The sequence below is a fragment of the Camarhynchus parvulus genome, chromosome 2 (genome assembly GCF_901933205.1).
Source record: "Camarhynchus parvulus chromosome 2, STF_HiC, whole genome shotgun sequence".
Lineage (NCBI taxonomy): Eukaryota > Metazoa > Chordata > Aves > Passeriformes > Thraupidae > Camarhynchus > Camarhynchus parvulus.
This window is the reverse complement of record NC_044572.1, coordinates 17,622,033-17,638,165: the sequence shown is the minus strand read 5'-3', so window position 1 is coordinate 17,638,165 and position 16,133 is coordinate 17,622,033. Positions and strand designations below refer to the sequence as shown.

The 16,133-nt window shown below is 37.9% G+C and overlaps 1 protein-coding gene across 1 annotated transcript in view; it reads right to left on the bottom strand.

Moving 5' to 3' along the window:
• ARHGAP21 (Rho GTPase activating protein 21) overlaps positions 1-16,133 on the bottom strand; it is a 111,130-nt gene that overhangs the window by 5,426 nt on the left and 89,571 nt on the right. The window contains 14 exon segments of the mRNA XM_030971390.1: positions 102-143; positions 332-457; positions 2,369-2,458; positions 2,544-2,617; positions 3,076-3,154; positions 3,262-3,417; positions 3,502-3,641; positions 5,179-5,327; positions 5,409-5,473; positions 5,936-6,220; positions 6,956-7,081; positions 7,572-7,608; positions 7,697-7,799; positions 7,954-8,112. Coding sequence (XP_030827250.1) covers positions 102-143; positions 332-457; positions 2,369-2,458; positions 2,544-2,617; positions 3,076-3,154; positions 3,262-3,417; positions 3,502-3,641; positions 5,179-5,327; positions 5,409-5,473; positions 5,936-6,220; positions 6,956-7,081; positions 7,572-7,608; positions 7,697-7,799; positions 7,954-8,112 — 1,631 coding nt within the window.

The window sequence follows — 16,133 nt, the reverse complement described above, 5'->3', positions numbered from 1 at the left end:
TACAGTGACATAGTAAAAAATATACAGGCGTTCTAGAGGCAGCAGAAGTAGATTCTAAACTAAGGCAGTTAGAATACAAGTATTTATGCCATAATACTTACAAGAGGTTCTTCAGCATCATCTTCTGTGAAAAACCAGTCATGCTAAAAGTTAAAATAAAAAAGGTGAAAACCCCACAGGAAATTTGAAACCCAAATGTGGCACAATCAAACAGACTTTACTAGAAGTGAGTTTGATGGATAAATACCAGACCCAAACTGGCCCAATGAGAGAAAAGCTGGTAGGTCTGCGCACGATCTTATTTTTTCAATAATGAAATGTATCCACTTACTTTTTGGATGAGTGTTTCTACAATTTTATATTGGTCTGGCATGTGGGTAACCATGTGTGTCATGTTATCATCAGATGTCCTCACAAGTGTTGGACCAAATACTATTGCCAGGTTTCTTGGTTCCATCTAAGAAATAAAATTATTTCCACATCATACATTTATAATGAGAAAATACAGTAATATGGGCTAAGTATATTAACACAACACTATTAAAATATATGAGAACCATTTAAAATAAGGACATGAAAGAGTTTTTTAAAAATACATTACTGACTCAGGTAGGATATTACACTACAACAAAACTCTCCTATATGCAGCTGCAATAAATACACCCAATGCTTCTGCAATTCAGAATTCCAACCTTCCTTAACCTACTGCAAGCAAATGGCTCCACAAGCACAGAAAACTCAAGAACCCAGACATATTCTTTATACTTTCAGGGGGATCTTTTCTTCTTTCCTTAAAGAAACACTGATGCTTGGAAACACTGATGCTTTCCGAATTTTTTGTTTTGTAAAAAGGCATTGATAGTTCCCAGTTTTTTTCCTGAAAACATTTATATGACACACACACAAAACTAAGCTGGTAGTCAAATACAGTATTATATCTACTGACAAAGACCCCATTCAATTTGCACCAACTTCAGAGGAGGTGGCAGAACAAACATCATGGACCCAAGACATCTATTTGTGAGACAGGCTCAGCATTGTGTGATCAGGTCACTACTTTAGAAGTGAATTAAGTATATGACTAATGTTATATCTGTGACAAATAATTTCAAAAAACAGCAGCAGAACTTACCTTCTATTTTTGCTTACTTCTTTTAAGTTAAGAGTTTACTGTTCTGGTATAGAATAGACCAGTAATATACAGAAAGCAAAGACTTTGTGCTTACCAGAATTAAGTTGCAAACATGACACAAGCCCCTAATGCTCTCTTAAACTTTGTCTTTTGACAAGTCACACAATTGTAACACCTCATTGATCTAGCCTTATATATTCAACAATATTAACAGTATTTAACATTTATACAGCCCAGCAAAACCATACAATGATGGAGAAGCTTCCTTTAGGCACTGCACTTAAAAATGACATTTACTATAATTTCCTTACAATATTGTCTGTAATTTCACTAAAGTTTATAATCTGTTGAATTTTTTTTAATGAATACACAAATACTTTTCTTTCATATTTAACTGGAAGGTATTATTTGCAGAACCTACCATATTCACCTGAAATGATCTTTTAAATTATTTAAGATGATTTAAATTATTTGGCCACAGGCTTTTCTATACACCATCAATTATATCAATTTTTTTCCTGTACCCTGCACATTGGTAGCCAAGCCACCATGTAATCTGCCCTGAGGTAAACATCCATAAGCACCCCCATAATATAAACAGCTTTGCACTCAGCTACCCCTCCCTGAGAGCTGAAAAAGGGGACACTATTATTAACATTTACTGAAGGACTACAGCATGCACAGGAGGAGTTAACACAAACCACCTATGGAAATTACAAGAAGTTATACTTAGTGGTGGAAGAAGATGCAGTAGTGATGAACTACCACCATTTATATTATCAATTTTCCTTCTTAAAATCAGCCAAACAGCATCTATAGGTTAATCACTCAAGTAACTACAGCAAGTCCTAGTCTTAAAAATCTCCCAAGCATCCAGAAGCCAGGCTTCAAAGAAAGCTGATGTGACAACCTCTGTCAGGAGGTTTATTCACCTGTGCCTTGCCCAGGCACAGTCTTACTGGGGTCTAGATTGGATTACAGGAAATTTACAGACTTGGGATAAATTTAGGATGCAAGGAGTTAAAAAGACTGACTACCAGTCTGAATGAACTTAATTCACACTAAACATGCATATTCTGCAGGAGTACTTAGCCTATTACAAAAGTTTTCTCCACATAACAACACTCCCTAATTTCATCTACAACAATAAATTATCACCTTAATTAGAAATGATCCTGCACAAAAATAATATTTAATGAGACAAACCAAAATGTGTTATATGTTTCTTTCTAATACCTTGTTTTTTTCTGAGTTCTCTGCTACTGTCTTCAGGTGTGCAGAAAGAAACTTGAGAGTCTCATAATGATGTTCAGGTAAATCATGAATCTGAAACAAACAATCACTATTCAGAACACTGAACATTTAACACTAATTTTGTAGTGCACCTACAACACAACTGATTTTAGTTTACCAGTCTCTTCAGTGTTTTCAGACGCTCAACAGGATCTTCTTTTCTATTGGCATCTATAAAATCTGCATATTTATCTGTTAAAAAACCAGAAATTATATATGAGATTTTAGATCTATAGATGTATGCATATAAACCCCCATCTGCCAGCCCCACTCCCCCCCTTGAACACTAGTAACATACATAAAAGAATGACCTCTGGAAGTCATAAATTAGCCCATTAGATTGTAAGTGTATGTTATATTTTGTATTACAGTAGGGGGAAAAAAAGACAGCTTTCACTGAATACTGCAATAGTAGAAATGAAAGTTTTACTCTTTTAGTTGCATATTCATAATCCCTTCACATCACAGAAATTATATTTACACCTCTCATTCCTAAGATGATCACCATGACTCCCTACTCTTTAGGAAAGACAACATTTAATGCAGAGTGGGGATGATTTCCCTAAATTTTCTCTCAAATCATCTGAATGTTGTAAGACAACTGTTCAAGTGCAATTCCTAAAGACAAAACTGTGGTGAAAACAACCCACCATTGGTGAAGAGGGGTTCTGGCAGCTTTCGGAAGAAGGATTTCAGCAAACTGCTGATCACGTTCAGGTCACGCCATTTCTATGTGTTTAAAAGAAAAGGTCAGACATGCTTTATATTTCTATGATCACAACACAACCAAAAGTTTTGGGGATTTTAATACTAAAATAGTCTGATTAAAGACTTACATCATCATGAACATCAATGTCAGTCATTCCTTTGTTGAGCTCTTCTTGCATACTTGAGATGGCAGCATTATTTCCAGGCACTCTGTAAATACCTGTGTACTCAAGACCTCTTTCTTCAACCAGTTTGCAGCATATATCAACAATCAGTGGAATATACTGAAAAAAAAAAGTTCTATAGATAAGTAAGTGATTTAAAAGGTATTTTACATTCCCAATGAAAGAAAAATTCTACTTCCATACTTTGTTGGTATGAGCTGGAGGGCAGTCATCAAGTCTAACACCAAATGTTCCAACAGCAGAAGGCTTCTTCTCAAATGTCTTCCTCATAATGCTTGGAATGCCCCTCCATGTGCCTTTGTCTTTTGGTGGGCTTGTCTCATCTTTTTGTTGTTAGGACAGTGGAAAAAAAAGAAAATAAAGAAGAAAAAGAAGAACATTTATGCCACAAAACTGACTGTAAATACAGGTAACAGATTTGCAAAGAGCAAGTGACACCTGCTGCGTTTTCAGCTTTCATCAGCCTGGCTTTATGCAACAACTCATTAAATATTAATCTGTCTTAAACACAACTTCTGCTCCTCTTCTGTGGTTCAAAAGATAAATCTGAACATACTCACACCCAAGACTTAGAAAAGCAAGGAGCTGGATGCTACTGTGGCATTTCATCATTCTAAGACTAAAAGTAGATAAACTACTAAATTTAAACTTGGTATTTATATAAACTACAAACATTTTTTAAAATTGAAATCTACATTTAGCATCACAACACTAAGTCTCCATGGAATCACACTGCTGCACGAAATACCCATCAGACTCTAGAGCCATGCTCACACTTGTGCAGACTTACTCATTCTTTCAGAAATTACCAGATTTTAGTCACTCCTAAATAATTCCAAACATTACTCACTTAAAATATTCTCTATGCAAAAATCAGATTAAAAGTTCAGTTTCTCTGTTTACCTCGCCTATAGAATTCTGTAACAAACTGCAATTCCCATTTATCTTGCACTGCAAGTCATCTAACACAGTAAGTACTTCTTTCTTATTTCTGGAGATATTCTTTCAGTAGATTTGAGATTTACCCAACATGTGCAATTTAGTTACATGCGTAGCTTTGCAGAAGCAAAGGGACATTTTTTGGCAACAAAAACCAGAATTCACTGATAGCTTAAATTCAAGACTGAATCACTCCGAAGTGGTTGATCAAAAGTGGTTGCTTATCCAGTTGTCTGAAATTGTACACAACATTTTTTAAACAACAGTATGATGTGAAGTACTATATGTCTACACACTATGTGGAACAAAAAGTAAAAAAAAAAGAAAAAGAGAAAAAAAAAGAGTAGATAGTGACATTATTTTATGGAACTCAAATACTGATTCAAGTTTGCAGCGCCAGCTCATCAGACTTTTTTAGAACTCAGGAGGCATTAATTTTGTTCTGGAAAAAATAGTACAAGTTCACTCCTGTGTTTTAAAAATTAAGACAAAAAATTTCTGTTCTATACTTTGGAAGTACTTTAGTGGAAAAATTTACCTTATCAGTTCCAAGTCAGCAGGAGACAGAAGTATGAATTACACATAAAATTATTGCCAAAGCTTGGCAAAATTTTGCTCTCAAGAAGCTTAACACCTGTGTTTATTACTGGTAGCCCTCCATGGAGCTGAAGGAAAAAATCCACAAAAATTTTTTGAGACAGGGCTAAAATAAAAGTTTCAGGATCTGATTAATTTAATTTAATCTGATTCAAGATTAAGTAGTTTCTATAAATGAGTGATTAAAGCTGCAGCTTAAAACCCCTGGGCTAATACTTGGTTTGCATATGTATATTCATAAATTCAAAAATACCTGAGAAGGGCACCTGGATGGCCTTACACTGGGGCAGAAGGGAACTAACGAAATACACAAAACATACAGACCTTTAGTGAGAAGCTTCCTTTCTGTCTCATCCTTAGGAGAATGTGGACTCTGAGTCCTCTGTTCTGCTTTAGTTCCAAGTAGAGTTTGTCTGATACTCAGACTCTGGCGAGGTGTTTTGGGAGATGGCTCTGTTTTGCTGCTTGAAGAACTGAACAAGAGAGACTACTTCAGTTGAAAGAAGCTAAATAAAAACTCTACAAAGACCACTGGCACCATATAATTCACCCACCTCATCATTGTACTGTACTCTTTAATCCTTCGACTAATTAGATCTCTACTAGTAACACCAGTATCCTAGAAAATAAATTGAGAAATACTTTATAATCTAATAAAATAGAAAAAAAAAATCCTTTCAGAATATGACTAACTCTTCTGGTAACCAAATAAGTATAGAATTCAACAATTCAGTCCACTTTAATAAAACCCAAACCCTCAACCAAACCAAACATCCAAAGAGGCAGTTCTTGAGAACAGTAAAGAAAAAACACTGAAAAACCACAAGGAAAATAAAAGTGAGTAATTACAAATCAAGTACTGGTATTTACAGGTTTTTTTTTTTACAGCAGTTTGATCTAATTAATACCTCTTAAACTGAAAGTAAGCTTAAACAGAAAAAATGCAAGTAAACGCATATTACTACTCAAAATAATCTAATCCTGTGTGCACACAGTTCAAGTATTAATTACAAGAAAACACAACACATTTTTAATTAAAATGCAAAAACTACAACTTCTGCTTTAAATATTATACAATCACCTCATCATTTAAGTTGCTGTTGTCTTGTATTGCTTTAATCCACGCTAACATATTATCTCTGTCCTCAGCCTGAAACAGATACTCGCGGTCTGATGTGGTGAGTCTGAATACATTTTTCCTCTTGGTTTCACAGTACGAGATGTCTATCAAGCAAGCATTGATGCTTATAGGTTGTTCTTCCTCAGAGAGAGTCACTTGTTCTTTTTTATCCTTGTACAAATAAAGGGAATGACCTCGAAGAACAACATACAGTTGCTTCCATGGCCGAATGCTCCCACCAACTCGCTGAAAAACAGCAACCAAGGTGTCAGATTGCTTAGCTGTTACAGTGCCCCTTTCTGGATTGCAAAACTACCTCCAGAAGTTTCACCAAGAAAAGCTATCCACCTGGCTGGCAAAAAGACTACACAAAGTGGGATTCACGAATTGCTCTCCATGAGAGGAGTGAATTGTTCCATAACCTGCCCTCCCAGACCACCCACTGAGTGTGAGTTCACAGGTGACAGCAGGTAAGAATGAGACCATTTCTGGTCCGCTATTTAGGGAACTCCTGCCCATGCCTTTTAAACTGCCTCCAAGTCAGAATGGCATTTTCGCACCAAGGAAATTCCAGACACTCAGCTTTCCTTAAGCATCAGTCTGTATTTGTGCAGAAGGTTAATTTGAACTCAACTCCGCAACATTCACAAAAATTACAACTGTTTTCATTATTAGGAAAGAGTGAAAAAAATGCAACTATACCTACCAAGGGACTGATTCCTATTATTTAATTAGTCATTAGAAACTAGTTTGCTTCAACAGATGCTTTGAAATGTAAAATTAAAACAGTCTGGAAAGCAATCTGTAGACAAAGCTGAGGAATTGACTGAAGTCAATTTCTAACAGATCTAAAATTTTTACATTCTTACTGATGATATTATTCCCTCCAAAAAAAAAACCTAAACAAGAAGGCTTGAAGTTTCTTAGCTTGTCACCAGTTTAGCATTTGTCCTAGGTTAAAAACCCAAACATGACAGGTACCTTTCCTTTGTCTGTAAAAAGCTGTCGAAAATGGAGCCACCCTTCTTTGGAGGCATCACCAAACACCTCTGAAGAAGAATCTTTTCGGGAACCAGAGTCTTCTGAAGATTTCTGGCTGTCTGGGACCTAGAGCAAACATCACAGAAAGAATCCCACAGTGTAATTCTACAGACATTGGACTACAGTTCCTATGTTCAAGATGTTTCTCACTTTAAAAATGTCCCCAGGTATATGGTCCCGGGAAAACAATTTCAGAAGTTTACACACAACAATAATGTAAACCTGCACATGCCTTACACATGCCAAGAATACTTTGAGAAACTTCAGAAATCTGAGACTCTCATTACTGAGTTTCACAAAAGGTCACCATATTTAATACGCCTTGTTTACAGAGATTGAGGAAAATGAAAATCAAGGACCATGTGATGGGTCCAGGGAAAAAGAGACCACGTTTACTTATATGATGCATGCATCAGCAATTTCATCAGTAGCAATTCCAATGAACTTCCTGTCTGTTTAGCACATCACTTCATTAAACAGACCTGTATAATTCAAACCATTTGTCACAGCAGTATGGGTAATGTTTAGGAGTTGCTATATATATACATATACCTACCTTAATCCCCTTTAAACTAGATACATGCTTAATGGATCTGTTGGAAGAAAAACGAATGTCAAAATGAGATTTTAAACACTTAAAAAAACAGATGTCCAAATTTACTAATTTTTCCATGAACTCACGATTTTCCCTCTTCTCTGTAGTCATCCAGTCCTTCATCATACGACTTTGATCTCTCCGTTTTTGTGGCAGGCTGGCTATCCAGGACACTAGGCCGGATGGATTCTACAAAGAAATAGAAATTTTTGAGTATGCAGGAACTTGAACTATATTTTTGCGATTTATTTCAAGCAATAAAGAGTTTACAATTTTCACTCCTGATCTCCAGAGTGTGAAAGGAAAAACGTTGCAAGAGAAAAAGAATGAAATCAACGCTCACCATGATCATGTGAAAGTTGTCGCCGAATTAAAGGGATTGGAGATGTAGGACTGGGAGGAACAGCTGTTATAGCTGGTGCTTGAGAAGCAGATGCAGAAATAACAGCAGAAGCAGGAATGTGTGCAATATCATGGTCAATACTAGGACTAGTCGGTTCATCTACAAAGGTAATATGCCATATATTAACATATTAAATGCATTAATCAAATGCTCAAATCAAATAGGTGCCTGAAGTTCTCATTACTGGGATATCAGATATCTTAAACATGAAGTCATTCTAACAAACAAAAGGGTCCAATTAATTCACACTGTCAAATGTACACTTTTTTTCATTAAGAGAAGCTTGTTTCATTTCATAGGGATGATAATTGTACATTAGAGATAAAGGCAAAAAAATCATCGATTTTGCTGTGTGCAAAAGAAACAGGAATTATTTGCTAGTCTCTCAATATTATTTGCAAGTAGAGAATTTTTGTTTGCATGCATAAGCAAAACCCACGCTCATTGTATCAGTAAGTTTGAACTCAAGAGACAGATATCCACAATAAAACAGGGGCAGTCTATCAAAAGCCACTTGGTTTAAAGAGTGTTCAAATAAAACAGCCAAGTTACAAGCAAACAAAAAAGCATTTTAAACAGCTGTCTAGCATTCAAAGAACCAATCCCCCCATCCTCAATACATTCAAATAAAGAAGCATGAACTTAGACCTTTAAAAGATGGGACTACTACATACCAATCAGTTCTTCCACTAATTGTTCATAGAAACGACTGCATGCCATACATGCCCAGCACCTCTCAGTCTCAACAGCCACAAGGGTCATCATGAAAGATTCCAAAAAGCTTTAAATATTCTGGCATTTAACATGTTTCTTACAAGATGGAAGGAGCCAAAAGATGCATTTTCCATAATTTTGAGAAAAGAGCCATAACATCTTCTAGAGCACATTGCTAGCACTAAAAAAATCATTCTACTTCACTCTCTGGTAGAGGAAGGAATGGAAAAGAAAAAAAATCACGAGCAGGGGCTGAACTGTACTGCTGTAATGAATATGAATGTACTCTAGGTGCTAAGAATTGTAATATGCAGAGCTACTGAAAAGCCTATTGAAACCAATGAACACTCACAGACAGAGGTTTATTCTTTGCTTTGTGCGAACACAACTGCGTGTGCTGCATTGTGCTGTTCCAACAGTCACTAACAGTTCTGTTAAGGCAGCACTTGTACCATCAAAATTCGGCAATGTACATTTGGAACAAGGCAATAAACAAAGTACAGGACAGTTGAGCAGTAACATGCCTCTAAATTGTCTGGGGTGAAAAAGACAGTAACATTTGAAGTTAAAAAACATATCCCAAAAAACCCAGCTGCAACTAGAAACATTAATAAAAAGGAAAAGCAACAGAATTCACACTGAACCCTGACACTACAATTTAAAAAATTTCCATGTTCTATTTGCATCCAAAGTGATAAATTAGAAACATTTACAGATGACTTCACAACAGCAACTAGGACACAGGAAAAAGCTCAGCTATACTTCAATTTCAAACCTACAACAGGTTAATTTCCTACTTTTTTTTAATCTGCTGAGCTGCCCTGAAACTAACATTGACTAAGGAATATAATCACTCACTGTGCAATTGATTGAGTTATATCACGCAGACTGAAAGTGCTCAGGTTAAAGTTATTTATGTCAACAGACATATCTCAAATGTCATAGTCTCTCCTCCCAAAAGTTATAAAAACACTAGCACTTGAAATAGATCTGTGCGAGCTGTGAACACAAACATGTCTGGCCACACTACAGCATTTCCCACAACACTTAAATCCAAGAATTCAGATGAGGAGGAACAGTTTGTAAGTTCCTGAAAGCAATAATAATTATTCAAATCATTATTACTTCATAGTGGATCTAATTCCCAGATGAATCAAAATTGAAGTTGTTTTAGAAATAGGCCGACTTTAGAGGAACTGCAAATGACATTGGTATAGGAGATGCATAACTATTCAGCCCCCGAAGAGGCTGAAGGTCAGCCAGCAAGCTTTTATGTAATATAAAGCAATGATGGAGTAAATCATGGCATACACCACAGGAGTTTCTGCCTATTAATTTAATGTACTAGCAAATGCCACTGCTGCTGTCCAGTAAGACACAAAATCCAAACTACATATATTCCTTGTATTTTGATCTTTCTTTCAAGTGCTTGCAATATTTGTTAACCTGCTCAGTTTCCTTGACTGACATATTTGCACCCCAAAACTCCTCACACAGCATGTGAATGGATGTGTTCAGCTCACTCATCAATGAAATTACTGTGTCCAAAATGCAGTGAAGTGCACAGAACAAACAAGCCAGAAGAAAAACCACACAAAATAATTCTCTTTCAGTTTGCTACCTCAAATTACTGGCATCTCTTTAAATGTTTGCAACAAAAAGGTCAGAGACTCCATGGAAAAGATTATTCTGGGAGGTACTGAAAAGCACCTGGAGGACAATGCAGTCACTGGTTGGAGCCAGCACAGGTTCATGAAGCAAAATCCTGCTTGTCAAACCTGATTTCCTTCTCTACAACCCACTGATCTAGGAAAGCCAGCAGATGAAGCCTTTTGGACTTCAGCAAAGCTTTTGATACTGTCTCTCCCAGTGTCCTTCTGGAGAAAGCATCCAGCTCACAGCTGGACAGCCCTGTTACACAATGGGTGACCAACTGGATCATGGGCACAAAGGGTTACAGTGAATGGGGTGACCTCAGACTGGTGACCTGCCACCGCTGGGGTTCCACAAGGATCCACTCTCAGCCCAGTTCTCGTCCACATCTTCATTTTAATCACCTGGACACAGGACTCAAAGCAATACTATGGAAGTTTGCTAACAATATTAAATTGTCAACTCCTGTCAAGGGCAGAGAGGCCACTGACAAGTTAGAAGGCTGAGCAACCATATAAAGTTCAAAAGGGCAAGTGCCAGATTCTGCACCTGGGATGGGACAGCCCTGGTTGTGTGTAGAGACCGGGCAATGAGAGGCTGGAGAGCACAGCCATGGAAAGGGACCTGGGGGTCCTGGTCCATGGCACGTTGAACCTGAGCCAGCAGTGCCCTGGCAGCCAGGAGGACCAACCCTGTCCTGGGGGGCATCAGGCACAGCATGGCCAGCAGGGCAAGGGAGGGGATTGTCCTGCTCTGCTCTGCACTGGGGCAGCCTCTCCTCGAGTGCTGGGGGCAGTTCTGGGTGCCACAGTATAAGAAAGAGATTAAACTGTTGGAGAGCATCCAAAGGAGGGCCACAAGGATGGTAAAGGGTCTGGAGGGGGGCTGTCTGAGGTCCCTTGGTCTGTTGAGCCTGGAGAACGGGAGGCTGAGGAGACATCTCATTGTGGCCTTCAACATCCTCACAAGGAGAAGAGGGGCAAACACTGATCTCTCCTTCACTCTTGTGACCACTGACAGGACTCAAAGAAACAGCATAAAGCTGAGTCAGGAGAGGTTTAGGTGGGATATCTGGAAAAGATTCTTCATTCAGAGGATTGCTGGGCACTGGAACAGCTCCCCAGGGAAGTGTTAACAGCACAAAGCCTGACTGAGTTCAGGAAGGGTTTGGACAATGCTCTTGGGCTCATGGTGTGATCCTTGGGGTGTCTTGCACAAGGCCAGGAGTTAGATTCTATTATTCCAGCACTACTTTATGCTATACTTTTCAACCACAATCTGTTCTGCATTATTATCTATGAAGTGACACAAGAGACTGGCCATCAGAGCCAGGCCAGCACAGTGATAGAGCATCCCTGGCCAAGAGGGGATGTCACTTGTCACTTGTGTTTGCACGAGAGTGGAACTGGTCAACAGTTGCAACTAATGATTTTCAGGAAGAGCCCTTCAACACAAAAATATTTATGGGGGTAAGACACTGAAAACTTGTAATACAACACAGCTCCAACCACAACTGACTGATCCTCTAGCTAAGGCACAAAAAATCTGTGCATCAAAGTAGGCTTGTATTGCCATGCAGCTGGAGACTGGGGACCTACAAAGATAGAGACACACAATGTTGGTGAGGTGAAAAAAACCCGATAGAGACAAGTTTGATATAGAATGGGTTCAGAGGCAGAACCAGATTTCAAAACTGAGAATTTCATGGGCAAGAAAGCATGACTAACAGGACATACTATCCCCATTATGTGAATGAATAATTAAGTATCAACCAATTTATCAACTATTCAAAGAAACAGACACAAAATCACTGAAAATAAAGCACAGATCCATATTATAACCTATTAAACTGCTACAATACAATTTTATCATGATTACTATAGCATTTCATGTGTTTGTTTATCCCATCTCCTGAACAGTGCCTTAAGCATTAAGGTTTGAAAGGAATGACTGAACACAAAAGGGGGCACATTTTGAGAACCTCAAATGTAAGTTAAATGAATCACAGAATTATTCAGGTGGAAGCAAGCCTTGGAAGGTCTCTTAGGCTCAAATTCTCCACAAGGCAGTGTTAATGCTGAATTCAGACCATGTTGGTGAGGGCTCTTACCCAACAAGTACCAAACAGAGGGGGAGATCTCCCTCAATATTCTGGTTGTGTTCTTTCTTACTGATACAGATCAAGAGAGTCTAAGACTAGTGTTGCCAAACTTAATAAGCATATCCTAGCTCCTCTCAAGGTCATGAACATTAAACAAGATGGCCATGAGGAACATTACTTGTAACCAGCCTTCAGGCAGAACATGAATACTTAGGCACTACCTTCAGATGCATTTCAGTGGGTTGCATGGACAGGTATGGGCTGAGCTGCACTGGAGCTGTCTTAAGAATACCCTCTTTATCCAAGCTGGTAGTGATTGTGGGGTTTGCTTTTGTATGTTGTTGAGCTTTGGCTGGTTGGTGGTTTCTTTTCTGTTTGTGGTGGTGGGAAAGCAAGGGAGAGAGGTATTTAAGGAAACTGTTTAGTTAACTGAATCATACACACATGGGAAACAAATTCACAGAGACTTTAGTACAGCCACCAGCAGGGATGCTTTAATAGGGATTATTCACAGAGAAAGGTGATTCCTCCTCCAATCCATACAGATTCAGTTTGCCAAAGCTTTTCTTCACTGGTAATAAAAAATTACTGGAAAAAAACCTAGCTTCCCAAGGCTAAAGTCATTCTCCACATTCCCCTTCAGGCATGGCAGTCTTGCAAGCAATATTTCAACACCTCAGAAGGCCTTAAGAAGGAACTGTGTTATTTAGTAAATGTTTTGCAGACCACATTACTATTTAAAACACGAATTGGGCATCTCAATTTAAACAAACAATGTGAATATGTGGCCACAAAGCTTAATTCAACAAGTATGTATTTTATCAAAGACTATTCAGCTGATATAAAGATTCAGATCATAAAAATGTAACAGCTGTGTAGTAATACACACTTAAAAACAGCTTTACATGTCCCATGAAGAGTGTTAAGACAGCATGCACTCCCAGAAACAAAAAAAAATTATCCAACATACAATTTCCCAAAAATTCCTTTTGTTGAATGCATTGAAGGAGATAAATGTCTTTTAATATTAGTGGCTTTCTGACAACTATACCAAATTCTTGGATTAGGTATTTGTTTATAGATGCTCCTGTAGTATTTAATGTAATTTTGGTTACTCAGATCTTGTGTAAATGTATCAGTGATCCATTGTAAAAAGCCCAGCCTTCCACAGAAAGCTAGAGGTAGCTCGTGCTGCTGTCTGCAAAGCAAAGGGCTAAAAGAGTCATTAAAAACATTATTTTCATTCAACTGAGCCACAGATGTCAAGGTTCCTTATAGACTCAGATGGCATCTACCTGACAGCCATAACAGTAAGTATTTTCATAATTGCCTCTCTAGTTCTTCAACAGTTCACTCGAACAACAGTCTATGGCTCTGGGATGCAATTTAAGAATGAATCTTACATGTCAAATTAATTTGCTTATGCAACAAAAGAAGGAACAAACTATCAAGTACTCATTAGTAGAATTAAATAAACCCTAATCTTCTCTTTATGGAAGGACTGACGGGATGTGCCAGTGACCCTGCAGCAGGACTGACTTTGGAGGCACTGCCTTAGTGAATTTCAGCCCTTTATCAAACAACCATTTTGCACTCCACATCCTTGGCCTGTCCAAGTACTCCACAGTACATGATACCATGACAGGCTCTGCATCTTCACTATGCACCAACAATACCTTACTCTGAAGTATTCTTCCTAAATGCAGTAGAAAAAAGGTTTAAATTCTTGCCCTATGTCTAATACACCTTCTGTGCCTCTCGGATTAGATTCAGTCCAGCTTGCTACAGGCAGCACCTCCTTTAAAGTACAGCTGTGTGCACCCATGTCCCTTCCTTACACTCAGCAGCAGGCAGGACAAAAGCACAGAGAAAAGGCTGCTGAGGCACAAGTGAAGCAAGGGACAGCAGAGCAGGGGGACAGAGACTGCAGGGAAGTGGCACCAGTGAGGAGAATGAGGAAAGGAAGGACAGAGCATGGACAAGATAACAGAGGTTAGGAAAAAGATCCTCATTCATATAGGCAAGGAAGTAAAAAAAAAGTCTGTCTCCAAGAAACCCCAGAAGAAGCTGCCAGTAAGGTAAACACAGACACACTAATGTGGCTGCTTTTCTTAAAAGCCTGTCAGGAAGACAATTAAATAAAAATACCATGTATACAATTTCAGCAGTAGTGAGAAGGCCGGAAACAACCAACAAACACAAACAAATTGTTGAATCAAAAGTAACTACATGGAATTAACTCTGTTATCATACAAGATAACACAAAGGACTAATAAATTCCCCACAGCAGTGACTTCTTGTTTTAAATCCTGCAGTAAAAACTGCTGCATCTTATAATTCAGTCTGCAAGGGTAAAAGCTCCCTTATGTATTGACTTCCAAGGCTTTAATACCTGATTTGGAAAAAAGATAACTCTATTGTCCAGATTCCTCATGACCTGTCACTTCATTTTTTTCAAAAAAGAATCTTGAAAAATATTTTTCTTTGCTAGTTTTTAAGTACTTCCAGCACTAATTGTCTTTACAAAGAACTTCTTCATATATCTACTTCATGGAATTATCCGCATGTGGCCAAAAGAACAGAATGGAAACATGTCTGCATGCTGAGCACATTCATGGCTAAAAGCCCCAGAAACACATGACTGGAACAAGATTCCTGAATCATCAAATCCAGTCCTCTGCTAATGCACTCATGTAAATAGTATGTTTGTGACACTGACTATGTTTCACACAGAAAAGGCTTCCCAAGGTTATTCTTCATGTCAGACTATGGTGAAAACTGTATCTAGGGAGGTCTATTGTTTATTTCAGTGTCAAACAAAAGTTTAACTATCCGTCTACACAAAGCAATTCTAAAGGTTCCTGCTTGCCATATTACCCCATCACACCAAAAAGTACAATTCTCAGTATATTTTTTATAGCCAAGAACCCTGACAGCATTCCCTTACTACCTGCAATTTTGAAGTTATAATGATACACCGAGGATGATGTATGCTTTGAAAATATTACTATCAAGCAAATCTGATGCTTCAACTCAATTATGGAATGTTAGGAATTATTGCTCCCAATTTGAAGTTTTAATTTAAAAAATATTTTTGAGTTACAGAAGCATTTAAATGGTATTTAAAAAACTAATTTGTAATTTTGCATTTTGGCCGCTATTCTTCAGAATACCACAATGATTTAAAAACTGTTCTTTGGATAAGAAACACTGAAATGTTCAGCCTGGAGCAACAGTTATTGGCAGGCCACACTGTAAAACCCTAGAAAAAAAAATACAAGACTGATGCTTATCTTAGAAACACTGATGACATGTTAAAAGCTGTTCCAATGCTATCATGATAATAATGGAAGAAGCAGCCCTCAGAAATGAACATTTGTCAGCCCTAATCTCTACTGCAATTACACTTCTATTTTCATAATTTGGAATAGCTAGGCAATAACTTGTAGAAAAGAAAATTATCACAAAAGCTGAAGATTTTAATTTTCATCTTGACTGCTAGTAGTTTTGCCTGAAAACACAGCATATCAGCCATCAGTATCCAGCCACCATTTGCCCTAAAGAAATCCACACATTTTGAGTTGATGAACCACAACCTCTGCTGGAGAAGTCCAAGGTTTTTAGTTTCTCCCTCCTCATAAGGAGAAAACAG